We start from the raw sequence: 25,331 nt of genomic DNA on the forward strand, positions 1-25,331 counted from the left end.
TAGAAAATGAATACACACAGCAAGAGAGGAACATGAAATACAAAAGTACAGTCTCAGAATACCCCTTTAAAAGTGCATCTTTATAGACTAGTCTTGATAAAATTTTCAAGAATAATATATGCAAATGCATGGAGAAAGAGCATTGAAAGATGAACAAATGTATTAAGTATAATGAATGTCATTTAAAGCCCCATTTTTGATTACAAAATTTACTATATGCATTGCAATCCTTTAACTTATTTTGTATATTTATTATTTTTCTCACACAAGGTTAATGTACTGTGGTTTAAAATGACAGGTTTTGGCTATGGAGTTGTATTCCTAAATTATCATGAGTGATCATTACTTTTGGACTACAGGTTTGTTTAGTTAAAGGAGTTACACTACTAAATAACTGAGATCTTATATTTATACAAAATTAGCATTTCTATACTAAAATGTATTTTAGAATGTGCATGTTGTAATGGATCAGTTATGATGAGCATAGAATTTATAACAGTAAATCTTTGATTTTGTCACTTGTGTTTTCTTTTGTATTTTTTTTATATCTATGTGTCGTTTCTGTTTTTCATGGCACTACACTGCAACTCATACAACTCATACAAATTCAACTATAGCAATGATATTGACTTTAACATATGAACAGGTTTTCTAAACTGGTTGAGCATCTATCATTGTCTTTCTGGGATTGATGTTTTAGACCATAAAGTTCAGCAGCTAAACTAACTTTGCTCCTCTCGGCTGGCTGTGACTACATATAAATGTTACTGTCATGGCTCAGCCTACATATGGAACTGCTAGGAGAACAGCTTGTCATGAGCCTGCTGTACAGAGCTGTTCATGTACGCCTGGCTTGAAGTATTTGTATCTCTGAAGTCTGTGCTGATGGACTATGTCCAATCTTGTATTAAATGACCAACTGTCTGCAAATATACCAAGTAAAATCTGGAAATTAATTATTAAAGGAATTTGAAGCAAAATTCACATATCTGTCTTAATGTCATGTAACAAAAATGAAACCAAAAGGTTAACTTAAATCTTTTTCTTGCAATGTTAAATATATAATTTAATAAATGTATACCAACAGGTAAAGGTGAGTTCATACACCGCAGTTTTGTTCATCAATTTCTGTGACTAAAAATCTGTTCATCTGAACGGGGTTATTTTGGAGGCAAGCGCATTAATTTCTGCAAGCCTCATTTAGATGAAATGGACAATCACAGAAATGTGTTCAACAAATCTTCTATGTATGAGGATATTGACTGATTTACAGTTAACCATGGAATGGATAGAACCCATATATGGATGCATAACATGCATTTTCACTTACAAGTTTTATTCATATACAGTATTTTGATGATCCATTTAGACTCCTTCATTTCAAAGGTTGGATGACTTGGTAGAACTTATTAAAAACTATTCAGCCACTTAAAAACTATGATTGTACAGGAATCACCCAGTTCATGACAGTGAGGTGCACAATCATGTGCAGTCCTTTAGGATATAGAAAATAGTTTACTTTAGGCAAAATTAAATCTTGTAGACATTAATTTTGTCACACTATTTTATAGATATTGTACAGATGGCATAGATGTGCCCTATATGTAGTGAAAGCATTTTATTAAATAAGGAAGTCCGGAGCCTACAGTATAATCTTCTATTCTCCTAGATCATTCAAGGCTTAAGAATAAGGATAGAACAGGAAAGTCTTCCTCAAAGTACAAAGTAGGGGGCACTTGATAAATAAGGATTTATATCTTCTCTTCAGCCAGCTGATCGGTGAGGGTGTCAGGTGTCGGACACCCGGCGATGTGATATTGATGACCTATCCTGAGGGGGTTGAAGGACCTGTGATGATGCTCTGTGCAGTTCCTTTACTAGATATACAGGACCTGTGGTGATGTCATCACAGGTCCTGTAAAATGCTCCTATCTAACCTGGGAACTACACCATGCTCTGTGAGTTCCTTTGCTAAATGTAACCTGTGATGCTGAAGATGATGTCACCACAGGTCCTGGCAGATGCTCCTATCTCTCCTGGGAACTACACCATGCTCTGTGCAGTTCCTTTACTAGATGTACAGGACCTGTGATGACATCATCACAGTTCCTTTAGCTTTCTCCACTGATGATAGGAATACTATACTGGAGCTGGAAAGTAATGAGTGTAATTAGGGGGCAGGGCCTTTGATTCACTGCAGGCCCATTTTACCCACGGGCCCCATAGCAGCTGAGTGGTCTGCCTCTATTGGAGGTACGCCACTGCATGGAGGGCAAAAAGTAGGCATGTGGAGCAAAAAGAAAAACAGATGGGACATGCACATCCTCATGGATGAAATACAGAACTGGGCTTGTGCCTTTTTTTTTTATCTCCCGAACTACATTACATGCATACTTACATAAAGCAGACATTACCTTAGAAACACATACTATATATATTAATTTTCTACAGTTCGTCCAAGCACATGTTCAAGCACTTGTGTGTAGCTACGTTTTTTTTTAACTTTGTATATATTAATTTTATATACCTGGAGAAGCGCCTGTGTGTTTCTGTGTGTCATCATGTTATCCAAAACTTATAAATAAAAGAAGATTGGTACAATATGCCTTGATCATCGTTTTCCCGATAGTATACGAAACAAACACATTATGTAATTCAGTGACTTCACTTTCTTCAAACTATTTTCAAGTCTGGTAGTTTTTTTTTCCTGTATCTCTAGATTCCATAGAGTGGCAATAAAACATGTTAAAACGTATCTGACTGTATTGTGTGCCATTGGAAACACTCCACTGGTGCTTTGTTACACATTTCCTGCCAGTGAGCCATGCCAGCTTCTGAGGTACCAGCACCAATTACTACACGCCCAAGAATACGAGCACGATTGTACATTCGGCCCTAGAAAGTAAGCACAGAGAGCTCACGATTAATTGTAGGTAAAGACAGCTGCAGAAATCTACCGTATATGTCTGGGCTAAAAGTAGAAAAAGACTGGAATTATTGTATAAAATAGAGGAGCCACAGCAACATTCATAATCATTCACTTTACCTTTAGGCTACATTCACACTACACACGGCCATTTTTAGAATTGATTAAAGTCTATAGGGCTATTCACATGGCCAGTTTGAAATCAATGGGACCATTTTTAATGGCCATTTAGACTGGAGTGCTCCCGTCTAGTGGCCATTAAAAACAGGTACATTAGGTAAAGAATGGCCTTTTAGGTTTTAAAGAAAACCATACTCCAATTAATCATACTGGTGGCCACTAATAAGGGCATTAATAATATTGAAGTCCACTAATGGGGGCTCTCCAAGGGCTGGGATTAAACAGCCTTTGTGTTAATGTAGCCTTAATGGGGTATTCTAGTTTAGGCAAATACATATTTTTATTGTATAAAGAAAAGTCGTGCAGTTTTCTTACATTTACACATTGACACAAATAGCAGTTTGAATTAATGTTGCATTGCAGAGTTTAAAATAACTAACGTGCTCACACTACAGCGAATAGAGAAGTAAAGAATCTATTTAAAAATGCAGAAATGCAATATTGCAATATTCTCTTATCTGACTACTCACCTGCATGACTAAAAATTCTAGGTGTAAGTGTGGACTCTGCACAAATTCGACAGGGGCATCAAATAGAAATGGGGCATTCCACACTGGACAGGAACCTGACGCTGTCCGGGTCTCTTTAATGTCCATCACTTGGTTCTCCTGAATCAACCGAATGCTGACAAAATGATCTAGAAGCAGGGGTGAATGATACAAGTGAGATACAACATAATACATATTTTTATTCTTCATTTTAACATCTTTCACCTGAGGTCCTGACATGTCTGTTTTAGTAAATGCTTATATTTCCTATGGGATAACAATTCTGGAGCATCGGTTCCTAAAACACTGCGTTGTGCCTTTCAACCATTATTTCTCCTAGATATTTGTGAATAAATTGACAACTAGGGAATCATAACAAAAGGTAAAATTAGTAACAGCTCTGCCGGCGGTGAGTGGCTCCTGGGTTATATAACATTGGACAGTACTCTGCAACCACAGATCTAGTAAGTGTAGGTAATTCCAAATAAACGAGAAAGCAGCGGCACTCACCCAGACACGTCCTTTATTATTTATGAAGCATATAAAATGGATTAACATCCCAGCTTATTTTATATGCTTCATATACAATAAAGAACATTTCTGGATGAGTGCTGCAGCTTTCTTGCTTACCATGGTTTTACCAGTTGCGGTGGTGTCTCAACACACTCTGACATTGAATCAGTGCTGACAGTGACAGGCGATATAGGGACACACCCCTTTGACAAGTAGAAAGGTAACACCCAGTTGTCCATTCATTCCTAAATAATCAGGAAGAATTAGGCAATTAAGACTGATACGCTGTCAGTTTTTCATGGCCATTTTGCATCTGTGTGTTATCCATTTTTTGTCCGTCTATGACTTTTTTAAGCCCACAGTCCGAGAAGATATAAGTGAGGGACATGAACATGTGGAGTCACTGTGGGTAGAAATACATGGAGGCAAAAACAATAATAAATTACTAATAGGAGTTTATTATAAACCACCTAATATACTGGAGTCCACAGAAAATCTACTACTAACCGAGATAGACGAGGTGGCAAATCATAATGAGGACATTATTATGGGGGACTTCAACTACCCAGATGTAGACTGGGAAACTGAAACCTGTACATCTCATAAAGGAAACAGGTTCTTGGCAATAACCAAAGACAATTACCTTTTCCAACTGGTTCAGGACCCGACTAGAGGGACAGCCATACTATACTTAGTATTACCCAATAGACCTGACAGAACAACAGATGTGCAGGTTGGGGGACACCTGGAAAATAGTGACCATAAAGTAATAACCTTCTAATTATCATTCAATAGAGTGTCTCTTCAGGGAAGAACAAAAATACCAAACTTCAAAAAAGCTAAATTTAGCCAACTAAGAGAGGCCATAGGCTTAACTAACTGGGACAAAGTCCTCAAAAATAAAAATACAGCCACACAATGGGATATTTTTAAAGGCATCCTAAAATATAATTGTAAGATACCTTACGGGAATAAAAGGTTAAATAACAAAAAGAAACCAATGTGGATAAATGGAACTGTAAAGAAAGCAATAAATAACAAAAAGAAAGCATTTAAGTCACTAAAACAGGAGGGTAGTGAGGAAGCACTGAAAAACTATAAGGAAAAAAATAGAATATGTAAAAAACTAATAAAAGCAGCCAAACTAGAGACCGAGAGATTAATTGCCAAAGAGAGCAAAACTAACCCTAAAATGTTTTTCAATTATAAAAATGGTAAAAATTATAAATCTTAAGGTGTCGGTCCTTTACAGAGTGATGAGGGGGGAGTTGCAGAGAGCAATGAGGAGAAAGCAAAGCTATTAAATATTTTTTTCTCCACTGTATTCACTGAAGAAAATTAACTGTCAGATGAAATGCAGAATGTAAAAGTGAATTCCCCATTACAAGTGCCCTATCTGACCAAGGAAGAAGTACAGCGGCGTCTTAAAAATATTAAAATAGACAAATCGCCAGGACCAGATGGCATACACCCCCGTATCCAAAGATAATTAAGTAATGTCATAGCCAGACCATTATTTCTGATATTTAAGGACTCTATACTGACAGGGAGTGTTCCACAGGATTGGCGCATAGCAAATGTGGTGCCAATATTCAAAAAGGGTCCAAAAACAGAGCCTGGAAACTATAGGCCGGTAATTTTAACATCCGTCGTGGGTAAACTGAAGGTTTTCTAAGAGAAGCTATACTGGAGCACCTCAATGAAAATAATCAAATAACGCCATATCAGCATGGCTTCATGAGGGATCAGTCATATCAAACTACTTTAATCAGTTTCTATGAGGAGGTAAGTTCTAGACTCGACAGCGGCAAATCAATGGATGTCGTATATCTGGACTTCTCCAAAGCATTTGACACTGTACCGCATAAAAGGTTAGTATATAAAAGGAGAATGCTCGGACTGGGAGAAAACGTCTGTATGTGGGTAAGTAACTGGCTCAGTGATAGAAAACAGAGGGTGGTTATTAACGGTACACAACGGTACAACAAGGCAGACATAGCAGAGCTGGAGAGGGTACAGAGGAGGACAACTAAAGTAATAACTGGAATGGGGCAACTACAGTACCCTGAAAGATTATCAACATTAGGGTTATTCACTTTAGAAAAAAGACGACTGAGGGGAGATCTAATAACTATGTATAAATATATCAGGGGGTCAGTACAGAGATCTCCCCCATCATCTATTTATCCCCAGGACTGTGACTGTGACGAGGAGACATCCTCTGCGCCTGGAGCAAAGAAGGTTTGTGCACAAACATAGAAGAGGATTCTTTACGGTAAGAGCAGTGAGACTATGAAACTCTCTGCCTGAGGAGGTGGTGATGGTGAGTTCACTAAAAGAGTTCAAGAGGGGCCTGGATGTATTTCTGGAGTGTAATAATATTACAGGCTATAGCTACTAGAGAGGTGTCGTTGATCCAGGGAGTTATTCTGATTGCCTGAATAGAGTCGGGAAGGAATTTTTTTTCCCCTTAAGTGGGGAAAATTGGCTTCTACCTCACAGTTTTTTTTTGCCTTCCTCTGGATAAACTTGCAGGATAACAGGCTGAACTGGATGGACAAATGTATTTTTTTGGCCTTATATACTATGTTACTATGTAATTAAAACAGATGAATTTCATTGGGTTTTTATTTAATATCCCAATCCCTGCAGTGCCTTCATAGTATATATAATGCCCCTGAAAGTGTCCCCATTATGATTAATGGACCCCTTAGAGCCCCCAGTATGATTAATGCCCCAGTTAGTGCCCCTCAATATGATTAATGGCCCCCTTTGTGTTCCCCAGTAGGAATAATGCTCCATTGCCAGCCTTAATGGCCCCCATTCAGCTTGAGCCCAAAAAAATAAAATAATATTATTCTCCTCACCACTTGCATAAATGGAGACTCTAGCTCCACATGGCAGGCAGCAGGACCTAACGCTCCCAGTGTGATAATGTGATGTCACCACGCAGGGAGACTCAGGTCCTGCTGCTTCCAGTGAGTAGCAAGGGTGCCCATGTGTGCAAGTGGATGAGCTGAGTATCATTATTTTTTTTTAATTGCTGAAATACCCTTTTTTACATTGTGTACCAGTTTTTAATGGTCCTTTCTAAACACCTGTTAAGAACAATCCTATTAATTTCATTGGATATTGGTAAAAAAAATGGTCATGTGAATAGCTCCATTGACTTTAATTAATTGGTTTTGAAAATGGCATGTGACGGCTGTTTTTCACATTCGTATAAATGAAGCCTAAGGCCCCTTGCAGACGAGCGTGTCCGGATAAGGTCCGGATGTGTTGCGGCAAACCCGCGCGAGTAGGTACGCGGAAATCTCGCCCGTGTGAAAGAGGCCTAACAGATGAATAGCACAACACAGAGCTATGTGAAAACATGACATATCAGAAGAGATGACAGGTCCTCTTATGTGAAGTAGATGTGTATTGTGCACGAGGTTTTGATGATTATTGGCATCTTACCAGGGGCTCCAGGAATACGGGTCAGTTTGCTTAGGTTCGTTGCCTTCTGTACCATCACCTTGATACGATTGGCTAATACTTGGTGCTGCAGAAGGATCAATATCTGTCCAGGTGACTTGAGATTGGATGTGGAAGGCAAAACAACATCCAAAACGCTCAAACTCTATTAACATATATACAATAGGTTACAAAGAGACACTTATTGCCTATCACTTTCAGATCACTGTGCAAGTTCTAAAAGTGTACTGCAAATGCTTCCAATCGTGCTATATAAACTCTACAGTACATAATATACTATGGATAGTATTTCATAATATACTATGGATAGTATTTAAGAAATCATAAGTTATCATACATTATGTAAACAGGAATGTGCTGCTGTCAAAAATGTATCTGTATGGTGGTAGTAATTTCTCATTCCCATACAGAGAGTAAAATTGCTGCATGTGAATGAAGGTGAATGACCAGGCAATGATCGGGATGGAATGGTTTGTTTCCAATTATTGCCCTGTGCAATGTATTGACTGTCAATATTCACATAGACCTAGCCTTGGACAGGGAGGCATAACATTTTGGATGAAAGACTATTTGCATTAATGTTAAGTAATCATTTGTCAGAAAAAAATGACATTCCACAGGATATACCATAAATGTCTGTTAGATGTGTCTAGTCTATGCCGAGTCCTGTCCCACCTAATGAGGTGACCAGCGCATCCAGGCAGAGTATGACTGCAGGGGTAGCCTCATACATGCACAACGGCCTCCATTCTGTTCCATTGGAGTTACAGAAGTAGCCAAGCAAACATCTGCCAGAAGCAAATCTCCAGGCATATTGGCTGTGTGAATGTGTTAAACGCTGCTCTAATAGAGCCATGCAAATTGTCATATATTTTTATAGGAATTATACAGATTGCAATTATAAAGGGCCTATACCTCAAATTTCTAACTCATATACTGTCTTTTTTTTTGTTCTAGTCTCTCCCATTTGTCTGCTATTAGTTTCGGCCCCCAATAGCAGTGACCTGTCAGGTGGGTGGTCAGTCAATGGAAGTTAATTTCAGGCTTTGACACTGGGCTGGAGAAAGCACACATGACAATTCACTTCTATCGGTTTCTGAAACTAACAGCAATGGTAGCGGCCGAATGGAAGAAGCTAGAAGAGGAAAAAAAAGTGCAGGAGTCAGCGATTAAACCTCAGGATACCGGAGGTTTTTGCGTTTTTGTGTTTTCATTTTTCATACGTCTTCCTGGAGCCAGAACTTTTTTCTTTTTCCATTCACATATCCATATGATTGCTTGTTTTTTGCAGGACAAGATGTACTTTCTAGTGCCACCATTTAATATGGTATACAATACAGTGGGAAGCAGGAAAAAAATTCCAAATGTGGTGGAATAGGACAAAAAGCGCAATTCCACAGTTTTACAGATTTTGTCCCTACGGCGCTCCCTATGCGGTAAAACTGACCTTTTTTACATCACCATATTCTGACCTCCATACCTTTTTTGTAGTTATATCTACTGAGCTTTGTGGGGGCTCATTTTTGCAGGATGATCTGTAGTTTTTATTGATACCATTTTGGAGTGTGTGTGTGTATTTTTGATTACATTTTATTCAAATTTTTGGGCTGAGAAAAGCAATAAAAATATGGCGAATCGGCCATTTTGATACTTCTTTACATTATGTTAGTCTGACAGATCAACCTGGGGTGATGAGGGTTCTAATAATTTCCTATTGGCTATAATGACATTACAGATGGAGTCATAGCAAAAAAGTAAACTGCACATTATTTCTTACAAATTTAGAACCTGGAGGCCTGTCACTGACAGCAAGCATAATTGTCCCATGATGCTTGTGATGCTTCCAGCCTTTTGTATGCACAAAATGTTACACTCAGTTATGAAATGTGCAGTAAAGCCTCATGCACACGACCGTTGTGTGTTTTGCGGTCCGCAAACTGCGGATCCGCAAAACACAGATGGCGTCCGTGTGCGTTCCGCAATTTGCAGAACGGCATGGACAGCCATTAATTTAACTGCCTATTCTTGTCCGCAAAACGCTGTCCGCATCTTTTGCGGCCCCATTGAAGTAAATGGGTCTGCATCTGAGCCGCAGTTATGCGGACCAAAACAACGGCCATGTGCGTGAGGCCTAAGAGCGACACTGACCTTCTTTAGCTTTGCTTTATTGATTGACAACTCTTTCGTAAAGCCTGATGTGGCTTGAGAGTTATAGTCCAAATTGGCACAGGAAAAAAGCACTTCCCCAATGAAGCCTTCCCTCATTGAGCTTCTGTCACGGGCATATACTGCTAGCCTCAGGGTTTTGTCCTTTAGATCGTCTGGCATATAGCCAAGGAAAGTGAACATCTGTATGCCATCTGAATTCACTGTCTGCCCAGCGTGTGGCTCCCTAAATCCAGGCAGGAGGTATGCCTTGACAAAAGAGTCTCTTTTCTGATACAACCGTTTCGGCAGATTGGAAAAACCAGTGACTGTAAGAGTTAACATTTCATCAGCCAAAGAGTAACATAAAGTAAAGTGCACAAGTAGCTGAGACTTTTGCTTGATGGAAGAGAGCCCATTGGGATCAGTGCGAGATTGTGGCACCCTCATCAGCCGGTCACAATCCCCATCTAATGAACTTCCCCCCATAACAGTGCTCCTACGCTTTAAAGCACGCTTAGTCTTTGATGAAAGCTGGTAAAGGCTGGGCAGAGAAGCTCTAACATGACGGTTCCTCTCAGATATGCTGTTCAGTTCTTGCTGAGTTGGGGACAATCCTTCGCCCCCACCTTTAGGAGTGAGGTCCACAGTTTCATAACTTTGATGAATGGCAACATTAATAGGCTTTTCAAGGCAGTCAGATAACTCTATGTCTCTGTTACACTGCTGTGTACAGCCTTTGTCCCCACCATCAGTGCTGGTTGAAGATTGTTGCTTGCGACTTCTATGCCAACAGATGGCGCAGCCAAGCAGCAGGCAGAAGGATAGAAGTGCCAGACCAGCTCCTAGCAGCACCTGCAAATGGACTGAGAAAAAGAATTTGGATTTAATATAAAAGTAACGCAGCTATACCAACAGTTTTCTCTTATGTTATTTCTTCCTGGCCTATAACCCATGTATTATTCATAACTTTCAGCTGCCAGCACAACCTATCAAGGTCATGATGCTGCGCTGTAGATATTGCGCTGTATGAAATTACCAGCATTTGCAGTCTTGCATAATAATGCATTCATTTTAGTCTACCGCTATCTAGAACATCTTGTTACCTACAAAGCATCTTGGACGAGTTGATTAATCTCAACATTATGTGGGCAAGTGTCTGTTCCTAGTTATAAAAGGCGGAGGAAACCGCTGCTAGACTCTTTTAGCATTGACATCTGCTCAAGAGCAAAAGGATTGGGCAGTTGAAATCCAGCTTGAAGTGCAAAATAAATAAACCTGACATTAGATACCTAATAGTATGCTTATATAGTGGGAAATGTATCACTAGCTGCACTCCAGATTTCTGGCTTTAAAATGTCGCAAAATAGATCCTTTGCAACCTTTTGGACTTATTTGCACAAAAATGTAGGGGCAATTTATCATTGTAGGTGTATTTGAAGTCAATTTTAAGATTGAAGTTGCTATACTAATCTGCGCCAAATGGGGCATGGTTTTTATAAATTCAGCGCAAGTGCAGTATTGTTGTACCTATTTCAATGACAGTACGCCTGGGAGATACCTGGTGTTGAATTGTGACTGGTTGCACCCTTTTTTTTTTCCCTAAATTTTAAAATGTGACTTAGAAGTGTTCTTACTGGCAAAACCTGACCAATTTCTCACTCCACTTCTGAAAGCGGCTTTGGAATGCGTAGCACACCAAAGGTCACAAAATTTTGCACAAAATCTCACATGCAACATTTTACAACACAGTGATCTTTTTAAAAAGTCACAAATTCACATCATTAGATGATGGGTGGTGTAAAAAATACTAGAGTAGCATTTCTAGACAAAAGTGTTAGGTCTAAAGATGTGTCAAACTTAAAAAAATATTTGACATTTGATACATTTTGGAGCAAATTATTCCAACTCAGATTCAATCAAAACAGACTTCAGATATTCCCCTCATGATAAATTCCTCCCGTAGTTTTTATACAAGCAAACATACCCTGCTATCTCTGCCTCCCCTCCTTCATCTGTATACTGAATACTGCACAGTCTGTATAGTACACAGCCCCTTCATGATAGTCAGTGGACGAAACCATAGGTGAACATAGATGACCATGCTCACTCATCTGTATCTCTCCTAGTTTGCAGGCAGGGGGCATTGTATGCAATGTGATGCCCTTGGATACAGCATAGGACCATTTCTAAGATTCCCATACATTGACCACCACTGGTTCACTTAGTGACGCCTATAGGAAAAACAATATGAAAAAGTTCCGTAAACTGTGGAATGACCCCATTTTTGTAGTTCTTTCACCATGGCTACTCAAGTACTCTACTGGGAAGAGCAGTGTCGGACTGGGGTGGTTTGGGCTCAACAGTAAAATTTGCACTGGGGGTCCACTGTAAAGCTACATGCAAATATTATCTGCTCACACAGCAGCAAGACGCTTCAAGAGGATTGTTTATGGGGGTCTCTCCAGTGACTTTGAGAAGACAGGTCCCTGATGAAAGAGAATACTGGCTGGCCTGCCTCTATACCTAGAAGTCATCTGTCACGGCGGGCGTGCACTCAGATAACGCACCAACCAGGCTCTGGGCGAGAGACAGGGGAAGGGTCACCTCCTAACTAATCCCTGACCTCTTTCCCTGCAGTGCTCAGCCCACCTACAGACCTTTAAGGTAGGTATGAGGTGTCCCCGTGCCTGGGCTGACAAAACCCTGAATTCCCTGAGATGGTGAAGTAGGGAAATAGGAGCAGCCTGCTCGCACAGAACCTGGAAGGGATAGATGACACAAAACAACCAAACTTAAAAAAACAATTATCTTTCTGAGCTGGAGCAGACAGCCAACCTTCCTTCCTAGCTTCCAAGACCACAATTAGTATAATCCGCTCAGGGCACTGGGCTAGTGTGCTATTTAAACTGACCCCACCCAGTGCACCTGATGAGAGGCGGCTCCGGCACGGCTCCAAAACAACCACTAAACTCGTGCTGCAATCCTGGCCGACCTCCGCACATCGTCAGAGTGGGGCATGACAGTACCCCCCCTTCTACGGGTGACCTCCGGACACCCCGGACCAACCTTATCCGGATGGGACCTATGAAAAGCCCTCACCAGTCGGCTGGCGTTGACATCCACTGCCGGAATCCACATCCTCCCCAAATTCCCTTGAATCCTCCGCCAGATAGAGGATAAGGCAGAAGAGAATCTCTCCTCCTCTGGCATCCCAGAGGAACCAGACCCAGAAAAGGTACCAAACTGAGGATGGAAAACGTATGCGCCAAAAAATGGCGACTTACCCGTGGACTCCTGCCTACGGTTATTCAACGCAAATTCTGCTAAGAACAAGAATGAGGACCAGTCCTCCTGATTCTCAGCCACAAAGCACCTCAAGTAGGTCTCCAGGTTTTGATTAGTGCGCTCCGTCTGACCATTCGACTGCGGATGAAAAGCCGAAGAGAATGAAAGTTGAATGCCAAGCCGAGAGCAGAACGCCCTCCAAAACCTGGAGACAAACTGCGTGCCCCTATCAGAGACCACATCCGAAGGAATACCATGCAATTTCACAATATTATCCACAAAAATCTGCGCAAGAGTCTTAGCGTTAGGCAGACTCGTTAGTGGTATAAATTGAGCCATTTTACTGAAACGGTCAACTACCACCAAAATCACTGTTCTCCCAAAGGAACTCGGCAGATCCTAAATAAAGTCCATAGACAAATGCGTCCAAGGACGAGATGGAATAGACAATGGAAGAAGTGAACCAGGCGGTCGAGTATGAGCAACCTTTGACCGAGCGCAGGTTTCACAAGCTGTCACGTAATTCTCAATGCTCTTACGTAACCCTGGCCACCAGAACCTCCGGGATCACAGGTGGACTTACCACCAGGATGTCCAGCGAGAACAGTATCGTGATGTTCCTTGAACACCTTGTATCGTAGGCCCTCAGGAACAAACAACCTCCCTGGGGGACAAGAACCAGGAGCCCCCTCCTGGGCTCCCAACACCCTCATCTCCAATCCAATTCAGGGTACAGAGCGGAGACCACCACCCCATCTGCCAAAATCGGCGCCGGATCTTCTGAATCACCTCCCCGAGGAAAGCTGCAAGACAAGGCATCTGCCTTGATGTTATTTACCCCTGGGCGAAAGGTAACCACGAAATTGAACCTGGTAAAAAACAGTGACCATCTGGCCTGCCTAGGGTTCAGACGCTTGGCAGATTGCAGATAAGCCAAATTCTTATGGTCAGTATACACCGTAACGGGGTGAGACGACCCCTCTAACCAGTGACGCCATTCCTCAAAGGCCAACTTGATAGCCAACAACTCTCTATCTCCAACATCATAATTCCTCTCGGTGACCGAGAGCTTCTTGGAGAAGAAGGCACACGGGACCCACTTGCCAGGAGATAAACCCTGTGACAGCACCGCCCCAACCCCCACCTCTGATGCATCAACCTCCACTACGAATGGCTGAGACACATCCGGCTGCACCAGAATGGGAGCAGACGCAAAACGCTCCTTAACAGCCGAAAAGGCATGCAATGCCTTATCCGACCAGACAGAGACATCGGCGCCCTTCTTGGTCATATCAGTAAGAGGTTTTACTAGGGTAGAATAATTCGAAATACATTTTCTATAATAATTCGTAAACCCCAAGAACCGCATCAAAGCTTTCTGATTCTCTGGTCGGTCCCACTCCAGAACCGCCCGGACCTTTTCGGGGTCCATACGAAAACCGGAATCAGAAAGCATGTATCCCAAGAACGGAAGCTCTTGCACCGCAAACAAACATTTCTCTAATTTGGCATATAACTTATTCTCCCGAAGGATCGTCAAAACCTGTCTCACATGATCCTGATGGGTCTTCAGATCAGGTAGGAGAAACAAAACCACACGCAGGAGGGATCCCCTGCACGGAGGGACCCTTACCCCTCTCTCTGATACGTCTATCCAACCGTATAGCCAAAGACATTGCATTCTCTAAAGTATCCGGGTACTCATGAAAAGCCAGGGCATCCTTCAACCTTTCAGATAACCCCTGACAAAACTGACTACGTAACGCGGGGTCAATCCACCCCGACTCAGTAGCCCACCTCCTAAACTCTGTGCAGTAACCCTCTGCAGTATGTTTACCCTGTAGTAAGTTACGCAATCTCGATTCTGCCATCGAGACCCGATCTGGGTCATCGTAAATCAATCCCAGGGCTTTGAAAAATTCCTCCACCGATCGGAGAACCAGAGAACCGGGCGGCAGAGAAAAAGCCCAGGATTGCGCGTCCCCTTTAAGCAAAGACATGATGATACCAACCCTCTGATCTTCATTACCTGACGAAAATGGACGCAGTCGAAAGTACAAATTGCATGACTCTTTAAAGCGGAAAAAATCATCCGTACCCCCTGTAAATTTCTCGGGAAGAGCGACTTTAGGCTCCCCACCAATTTGACCTGTACCTGATGCCAGAACCCTCTGACACTGTGCGACCGAACTACGCAGATCCGCAACCTCTAGGGATAAACCCTGCATGCGGTCAACCAGTGCATCAATTGACGCCATCACAAAAATATGGTAGTCACAGTATGGCGGATTATAATGTCACGGCGGGCGTGCACTCAGTCTAACAGATAACGCACCAACCAGGCTCTGGGCGAGAGACAGGGGAAGGGTCACCTCCTAACTAATCCCTGACCTCTTTCCCTGCAGTGCTCAGCCCACCTACAGACCTTTAAGGTAGGTATGAGGTTTCCCCGTGCCTGGGCTGACAAAACCCTGAATTCCCTGAGATGGGGAAGTAGGGAAATAGGAGCAGCCTGCTCGCACAGAACCTGGAAGGGATAGATGACACAAAACAACCAAACTTGAAATAACACTTATCTTCCTGAGCTGGAGCAGACAGCTAACCTTCCTTCCTAGCTTCCAAGACCACAATGATTAGTATAATCCGCTAAGGGCACTGGGCTAGTGTGCTATTTAAACTGACCCCACCCAGTGCACCTGATGAGAGGCGGATCCAGCACAGCTCCAAAAGAACCACTAAACACGTGCTGCAATCCTGGCCGACCTCCGCACATCGTCAGAGTGGGGCATGACATCATCTCACCCACCTGATTCATCTATAACAGGCATGCTCAACCTGCGGCCCTCCAGCTGTTGCAAAACTACAACTTCCAGCATGCCCAAACAGCCTACAGCAGGGCATTTTGGGAGTTGTAGTTTTACAACAGCTGGAGGGCCGCAGGTTGAGCATGCCTGATCTATAATAATAAACTGGGTAGTTTGTTAATCTACTCAGGTTTTTATATGAACGCATAGCCTATTTAGGATTCTGTACACAGAATATCTGTATGTAGTGCAGTCAGTCTACTGTGCCATGTGCCACTTATGCAGGGGGTGGGAGACTAGGGGCCCATTGGGGGACTCGCCTGTTCCCCTGTGACCAGTCTGAGCCTGGGAAAGAGACAAACACTACATTCCCCTGAGAAATAGACAAAGATTACCCTATAGGATATCCTAAAACACTACTGCAAAAATGTATGTTATGTGACGCTGTGCATAATGTGCATGTTACAATTATCTCTGTGCTAAGTATCAGAGTGCAGTCATGGAAAAAATAACACTTCAATCTCCAGCTTTACTGATAAGAAAACTAAATCTAAAAGCAAAGAGTATAGATGAAAAATAGAAAGAACAATTATTTTTAAGCAATGATGAAGTGTTGAAGTCCAGAACTTTATAGGTGTATTTACACAGGCCAACTGGTCTACACAAAACCCATAGAAAATTATAATAGTAAACAGCCCCGTAAAAGCAAACTACACCAGGGATCAGTTTATAGATTATTTGCACATTGTTGCATCATATGTTTGGACTATCTAAATAAAAACTAATACTAGTTTAAGGCTACTTTCACACTAGCATTTTAGTTTTCCAGTATTGAGATCCGTCACAGGGGCTCAATACCGGAAAATAAAACCCTTCCGTTTTGTCCCTATTCATTGTCAATGGGGACAAAACTGAACTGAACCGAACCGAACGGAATGCTTCAAAATGCATTCCGTTCTTTTTAGTTGCGTTCCCATATCGGAGAGCAAACCGCAACATGTTGTAGTTTGCTTTCCGCCCTGGGATGCGGAGCGGCATGACCCCCAATGCAAGTCAATGGGGACGGATCCGTTTTCTCTGCCACAATAGAAAACTGATCCGTCCTCCATTGACTTTTAATGGCGTTCATGACGGATCCGTCTTGGCTATGTTAAAGATAATACAACGGATGCAGATGGTTGTATTATCAGTAATGGGAGCGTTTTTGCTGAACCCTTTAAAAACGCTAGTTTCAAAGTAGCCTAAGTAAGTCGTTATCACATTGCTGGAGCATGGACATCTGAAAGAATCTGAGCTATTGATGTGTTTTTTTTAGTAAGGAGTTTCTTAAAAGGTTCTCTAGCATATTCTCTGTATCAATTAAGCCATAATGAATGCCAAGATTATTTTCAAGTAATGTCGTTGGCTGCAAAACCAGGTGGAGCTGGTAAACACATTTCAATCTAATATTGCATTGCACCTCATACATATGGGCTTATTACAGTTTCCTGATGTATAGAACTGTAATACAATGCTCCAGTGCTGGTACAGACCTATACGATACATCTGGCATACTTCTTTGGATGCTGCATTACACAAATCTTCTAGAACCATTGCACTACAAGGCAACATGGGTTTAACCATTCAGGTCTACTGTACAGCATGGATTTCATAATTAAAGTAATGTATGTAGTCCACACTCCATGAAATTGTGATGATCATTTGCTAAAATGTTAATGTAGATTAATATACATTATCCAACTGATATTGATGATAGTGTCCAAATGATGGAGTGGCAAAGATAGTTAAAAATTTGGGCCTTTTTTTAAACTCATAATAGAGAAAATTGTTCTCCCTTTGCGGTAACCAAGGAAGATGAATGTGTGTGGTCTTAGCCCAACTACTTCTGACTATATTTACTTGGTTATATTGCAATTTTATGGGCTACATGAGAAAAAGATTTGTTTCTTGTAGTATGTAATTACGTGTACAGCACATAAGGAGTTCTAGAGCTGTGTGTGGTTTTGTGGGAGTGATTGCAGGTGGCTGAGTGTGGATTGCAGCAGAGATCATTGAAAGTTAAGTGTTTGTATTTTTGTACTTGCATTTAAAATCGTTTTTGTTTTTTTTTTCTCTGCTTAATTAAGGCGAGTGCCTGGGGCAACCAGGTGCTATAAATTGAGCCACTTATACTCTTCAGAGCCTGCTCTTTCTGAGGCTTGCTCTACTAAGTGGCTTCTTATTAAGTGGAGTTAAAAAATAAGGAGTTCTAGAGCTGTGTGTGGTTTTGTGGGAGTGATTGCAGGTGGCTGAGTGTGGATTGCAGCAGAGATCATTGAAAGTTAAGTGTTTGTATTTTTGTACTTGCATTTAAAATCGTTTTTTTTTTTTTTTTTTCTCTGCTTAATTAAGGCGAGTGCCTGGGGCAACCAGGTGCTATAAATTGAGCCACTTATACTCTTCAGAGCCTGCTCTTTCTGAGGCTTGCTCTACTAAGTGACTTCTTATTAAGTGGAGTTAAAAAATAAGGAGTTTAAGAAAAGGAGTTTGGAAACTAAGGTTGGATATAATTTCCTTGTGTGTTGTTGGCTTAATTTTACGTGGTCCTTCAACTACAGCAGACAGGGTCTAAATCTAAATCATTTATACTGTTTTACTTTTTTACAGTTGTAATCCCCATTTAGTATGTGTTGCACAATTTACAACGCAGTCCAGTGCACATCTTGCATGATGTATGCAGTCCTGGAACAGCCATTCGAGGGTGTATATCTTTGTTCTAGATGTGAGCAAATTACCCGTTTGGAATCGCAGATCGAGTCTCTAAATGGGCAAGTTGCAACACTGAGAGGCATTGATAATTTGCAAAAGAGTTTGCTTCTCACCGAGCAAGCACTCTTTGGGGTAGATGAGGGGGAGGGTGACAGAGAGGAGGCTGAGGAAAGTGAGGTAGCTAGCTGGGTAAAAGTTAGAAAGCGGGGTAGAGGGAAGAGTGCCAGGGAGGCTAGCCCTGATCTGACACACCCCAACAAGTTTGCACGTTTGGCAGATGAGGGGGATGTCAGTCCGGGGACGGCACTGCTGCAGCCAGACACTTCCTCTGCCAGTCAGGGGAATGTCAGCTCCAGTAAGCAGGGAACCAGGAGAGCAGGGCAGGCCAGACAGGTGCTGGTAGTGGGAGACTCCATTATTAGGGGAACAGATAGGGAAATCTGTCACAAAGACCGTGATCGCCGAACAGTGTGCTGTCTTCCTGGCGCTAGAGTTCGACACATCGCGGATCGGGTTGACAGATTACTGGGAGGGGCTGGAGACGATCCAGCGGTCATGGTCCATATCAGAACCAATGACAAAGTTAGAGGTAGGTGGAGAGTCCTTAAAAATGATTTCAGGGATTTAGGTCAAAAGCTGAGGGCAAGGACCTCTAAGGTAGTATTTTCCGAAATACTGCCTGTACCACGAGCCACACAAAAAAGGCAATGGGAGATTAGGGAGATTAACAAGTGGCTCAAGAACTGGTGTAGGATGGAGGGGTTTGGGTTCCTGGAGAACTGGGCTGATTTTTCTATCGGCAACAGGCTCTATCGTAGGGACGGGCTGCACCTCAATGGGGAAGGGGCAGCTGTGCTGGGGAGAAAGATGGCTAGAAGGTTGGAGGAGTGTTTAAACTAGGGACTGGGGGGAGGGTAATTACGTTATAGGAGGGGAAGATAGTGCAGATAGAGACCGGGGGCAAGGTAATAAGAATGGGGGAGGAATGGAAGGAGGGACTAGAACAATTCAGAAGGAAAGGTGTAGGGTAAAAAATATACATAAACCTCTCAAATGTATGTATACTAATGCCAGAAGCCTGACTAATAAAACTGGTGAACTGGAATTAGTGATGTGTGAGGAGGACTATGACATAGTGGGAATAACTGAGACATGGCTGGATGATAGCTATGACTGGGCAGTTAATGTACAAGGTTACAGTCTGTTTAGAAAGGATCGTCAAAACCGGAGAGGGGGAGGGGTCTGCCTTTATATAAAGTCCTGTCTAAAGCCCACAGTCCGAGAAGATATAAGTGAGGGACATGAACATGTGGAGTCACTATGGGTAGAGATACATGGAGCTAAAAACAACAATAAATTACTAATAGGAGTTTACTATAAACCACCTAATATACCAGAGTCCACAGAAAATCTACTACTAAACGAGATAGACGAGGCGGCAAATCATAATGAGGTGGTTATTATGGGGGACTTCAACTACCCAGATATAGACTGGGAAACTGAAACTTGTATATCTCATAAGGGAAACAGGTTCATGGCTATAACCAAAGACAATTACCTCTCCCAACTGGTTCAGGACCCGACTAGAGGGACGGCCATACTGGACTTAGTATTAACCAATAGACCTGACAGAACAACAGACGTGCAGGTCGGGGGACACCTGGGAAATAGTGACCATAAAGTAATAACCTTCCAATTATCATTCAAAAGAGCGTTTCTACAGGGAGGAACAAAAATACCAAACTTCAAAAAAGCTAAATTTAGCCAACTAAGAGAGGCCATAGGCCAAACTAACTGGGACAAAGTCCTCACAAATACAGACACAAAATGGGATATCTTTAAAAACATCCTAAAAACTCATTGTCAGAGGTACATACCGTATGGTAATAAAAGGTTAAGGAAAAAAATAGAACATGTAAAAAACAAATAAAAGCGGCCAAACTAGAGACCGAGAGATTAATTGCCAAAGAGAGTAAAACCAACCCTAAAATGTTCTTCAATTATATAAATGTTAAAAAGTATAAAGCTGAAGGTGTTGGCCCTTTAAAGAGTAATGAGGGGGGAGTCGCAGAGAGCGACGAGGAGAAAGCAAAGCTGTTAAATATTTTTTTCTCCAATGTATTCACTGAGGAAAATAAATTGTCAGATGACATGCAGAATGCAAAAATAAATTCCCCATTAAAAGTGTCCTGTCTGACCCAGGAAGAAGTACATCAGCGGCTTAAAAAGATTAAAATAGACAAATCGCCAGGACCGGATGGCATACACCCCCGTATCCTAAAGGAATTAAGTAATGTCCTAGCCAGACCCTTATTTCTGATATTTGCAGACTCTATACTGACAGGGAATGTCCCACAGGATTGGCGCGTGGCATATGTGGTGCCAATATTCAAAAAGGGGCCAAAAACAGAGCCTGGAAACTATAGGCCGGTAAGTTTAACATCTGTTGTGGGTAAACTGTTTGAAGGTTTTCTGAGAGATGCTATATTAGAGCATCTCAACGGAAATAAGCAAATAACGCCATATCAGCATGGCTTCGTGAGGGATCGGTCATGTCAAACTAATTTAATCAGTTTCTATGAGGAGGTAAGTTCTAGACTTGACAGCGGCGAATCAATGGATGTCGTATATCTGGACTTCTCCAAAGCATTTGACACTGTACCGCATAAAAGGTTAGTATATAAAATGAGAATGCTCGGACTGGGAGAAAACATCTGTATGTGGGTAAGTAACTGGCTGAGTGATAGAAAACAGAGGGTGGTTATTAACGGTACACATTCAGATTGGGTCACTGTCACTAGTGGGGTACCTCAGGGGTCAGTATTGGGCCCTATTCTCTTCAATATATTTATTAATGATCTTGTAGAAGGCTTGCATAGTAAAGTATCAATTTTCGCAGATGACACTAAACTGTGTAAAGTAATTTACACTGAAGAGGACAGTATACTACTACAGAGGGATCTGGATAGATTGGAGGCTTGGGCAGATAAGTGGCAGATGAGGTTTAACACTGATAAATGTAAGGTTATGCACATGGGAAGGAAAAATGCAAGTCACCCGTACATACTAAATGGTAAAACACTCGGTAACACTGACATGGAAAAGGATCTAGGAATTTTAATAAACAGCAAACTAAACAGCAAAAACCAGTGTCAGGCAGCTGCTGCCAAGGCCAACAAGATAATGGGTTGCATCAAAAGGGGCATAGATTCCCGTGATATGAACATAGTCCTACCACTTTACAAATCGCTAGTCAGACCACACATGGAGTACTGTGTACAGTTCTGGGCTCCTGTAAACAAGGCAGACATAGCAGAGCTAGAGAGGGTTCAGAGGAGGGCAACTAAAGTAATAACTGGAATGGGGCAACTACAGTACCCTGAAAGATTATCAAAATTAGGGTTATTCACTTTAGAAAAAAGACGACTGAGGGGAGATCTAATTAATATGTATAAATATATCAGGGGTCAGTACAGAGATCTATCCCATCAGCTATTTATCCCCAGGACTGTGACTGTGACGAGGGGACATCCTCTGCGTCTGGAGGAAAGAAGGTTTGTACACAAACATAGAAGAGGATTCTTTACGGTAAGAGCAGTGAGACTATGGAACTCTCTGCCTGAGGAGGTGGTGATGGTGAGTACAATAAAGGAATTCAAGAGGGGCCTGGATGTGTTTCTAGAGCGTAATAATATTACAGGCTATAGCTACTAGAGAGGGGTCGTTGATCCAGGGAGTTATTCTGATTGGAGTCGGGAAGAAATTTTTTATTCCCCTAAAGTGGTGAAAATTGGCTTCTACCTCACAGGGTTTTTTGCCTTCCTCTGGATCAACTTGCAGGATAACAGGCCGAACTGGATGGACAAATGTCTTTTTTCGGCCTTATGTACTATGTTACTATGTTACTATGTTACTATGTTACATAGGAACAGTACGAGACATTGCAGATCAAGAGAGACCAAACAGTAAAAACCTAGGTGTTATTCACAAAAATTGTCCCCAAAGTTTGATTGCACATCAAACCTGAATGGAACTTGGGCCCGAGTAGGCTAGCATGGGGTATCTAGCCATCTTTCTCAAATTGCCTCAAATTTTCATATACAACTTATCCTAAGGTACTCCAACCTTTTAAGCTTAATCATCTCATTCATTCTAGAGAGAAACTTTTGAATGGTACGAGGATCAGGGTTAATCCAAAGAGTTGCAATCAATAGCTTTCCAAGCTTGATACAGTATCTTGTGAATACCCAGCACCGCACCCCTATTCAGATCAGTAATTCCTAGAATACAACGTTGTGGCTCTGCAGCAAAATTAATAGAGTAAACCCTTTTAATAATATCAAGGATCCCCTTCCAGATAGAAACCCGACTTTGTTCAATCCTATACCACACCTGGAACAAAGGTGCTTCAACCATACCACACCTGGAACAGCAAGAGTCTGATCGGATGCCAATTTTGAACATTCAGACAATGGGCACTGGCCGTGTGAACTGCATGCTGCGGTGCAGACCCATTGACTATAATGGGTCCGAGATTCGCAACTCCTATCTTTTGCAGTGCGGAAGCACGGATCGGAAGCCCACGGAAACACTTGGAAGCCCTTCATGTTAACATGTCCTATCTTTTGCTGTATGTTGCAGATCGCAGACCCATTGAAGTCAATGGGTCCGCAACATAGCACAGAGTTCACACGGACGGTTCTCGTGTATTGTGGACCCGCTGTTTGCGTTTTGCAGAACAGGCATGTTGGCCATACTGTAGTCTGAATGGGGCCTAAAAAGGGAGTCTTGTAGACTGTATGCAAAAGGTACAATTGAGATATTTGCTTGGCTTCGCACAGTGATAGTGGGTCCGCTCCAGATCCTCATTCCATGGCTCATCAGTAATATTCCTAAAATCCATCTCCCACTTATTCCTAATCATCAGAGGTAATGCTTTCAAATACTCCACAAGAAGCTGCCTATAGATGGACAAAATAACCACCGTAGGCTCCTTTCACATCTACAGCAGCAGCTCTGTTTGGGAAATTGTAAAAAATAGCAGAGAGAAAAGTCCTGCATGCAGGAACTTTTTCTTCCACTAAAAAATGTTCTTCAGAACGGAAACCGAACGGATACCATTATAGTCAATGGGATCGGTTAGTTTCCATTCATGTCAGTTATTTGCTGAATCCGTCACATCCGTTATTTCCATTTTCTGAGCAGAAGAATGGAAAACAATAGAGAAGATGTGAAAGCAGCCTTAAATGGAATGTGTCATCAGAATATGACATATTGTTTGAACAATGAGATTTATCAAAACCTGTGCAAAGGAAAACTGGCTTAGTTGCTCATAGCAACCAATCAGATCGACCAATTTATTTTCTCAAGGAGTGCAAAAAAATTTAAGGTGGAATCTGATTGGTTGATATGGTTAACTAACCCAGTTTTCCATTGCACCAGCTTTGATAAATATCCGCCCATGTTTTTATATTAAGCATATTTTTTTATTATTATTATTATTATTATTATTATTATTAATAAACAAGAATACAAAAATAGATCAAGCAAGTACAACAAAGTATAACACAGAAGGAAATTCATGAGTCGCCCATGAAATAATTTCCAGTGAATTATGTGATACAATCTTTGTAGGTATATGTTAAACATATTTGATGATCTATCCTGAGGATAGGTGATATATATGCTAAAAACCTTTAGGCCCCTTGCAGATGAGCGTGTCCGGATTAGGTCCGGAAGCGTCCCGGTGCAACGCGGCAAACCCGCGCGAGTAGGTATGCAATTGCAGTCAGTTTTGACTGAGATTGCATTCCGTTGTTCAGTTTTTATCGCGCGGGTGCAATGCGTTTTGCACGCGCGTGATAAAAAACTGAATGTGGCACCCAGACCCGAACTTCTTCACAGAAGTTCAGGTTTGGGTTCAAGGTTGTGTAGATTGTATTATTTTCCCTTATAACATGGTTATAAGGGAAAATAATAGCATTCTGAATACAGAATGCATAGTACAATAGGGCTGGAGGGATTAAAAAAAATTAAAAAATAATTTAACTCACCTTAATCCACTTGTTCGCACAGCCGGCATCTCTTCTGTCTTGTTCTGTGAGGAAAAGGACCTTTGATGATGTCACTACGCTCATCACATGGTCCGTCACATGATCCATCACCATGGTAATGGATAATGTGACGGACCATGTGATGAACGTAGTGACGTCATCAAAGGTCCTATTCCTCAAAGAACAAGACAGAAGAGATGCCGACTGCGCGAACAAGTGGATTAAAGTGAGTTAAATTATTATTATTATTATTATTTTTAACCCCTCCAGCCCTATTGTACTATGCATTCTGTATTCAGAATGCTATTATTTTCTCTTATAACCATGTTATAAGGGAAAATAATAATGATTGGGTCCCCATCCCGATTGTCTCCTAGCAACCGTGCGTGAAAATCGCACCGCATCCGCACTTGCTTGCGAATGCTTGCGATTTTCACGCAGCCCTATTCACTTCTATGGGGCCTGTGATGCGTGGAAAACGCACAAAGAGGAGCATGCTGCGATTTTCACGCAACGTACAAGTGATGCGTGAAAATCACCGCTCATGTGAACAGCCCCATAGAAATGAATGGGTCCGGATTCAGTGCGGGTGCAATGCGTTCAACTCACGCATTGCACCCACGCGGAAAACTCACCCGTGTGAAAGGGGCCTTAGGCCTCATGCACACGACAGTATTTTTTTGCGGTCAGCAAAAAGCTGTTCCGTTGT

General features: G+C 41.8%; 1 protein-coding gene across 1 annotated transcript in view; it reads right to left on the reverse strand.

The window, feature by feature from the left end:
- Nucleotides 1-2,745: 2,745 nt before the first annotated feature.
- The window catches only part of LOC120986216 (synaptotagmin-4-like), a 46,073-nt gene continuing 23,487 nt past the window's right edge, over nucleotides 2,746-25,331 (reverse strand). Inside the window, exons 2-5 of the mRNA XM_040414658.1 lie at nucleotides 9,733-10,595; nucleotides 7,567-7,729; nucleotides 3,577-3,743; nucleotides 2,746-2,895 (exon numbers count right to left, since the gene is read on the reverse strand). Of these exons, the coding sequence (XP_040270592.1) occupies nucleotides 2,746-2,895; nucleotides 3,577-3,743; nucleotides 7,567-7,729; nucleotides 9,733-10,595 (1,343 nt within the window). The remainder of the gene's footprint in view (nucleotides 2,896-3,576; nucleotides 3,744-7,566; nucleotides 7,730-9,732; nucleotides 10,596-25,331) is intronic.

Source organism: Bufo bufo, chromosome 1, assembly GCF_905171765.1.
Source record: "Bufo bufo chromosome 1, aBufBuf1.1, whole genome shotgun sequence".
Taxonomy (NCBI): Eukaryota; Metazoa; Chordata; class Amphibia; order Anura; family Bufonidae; genus Bufo; species Bufo bufo.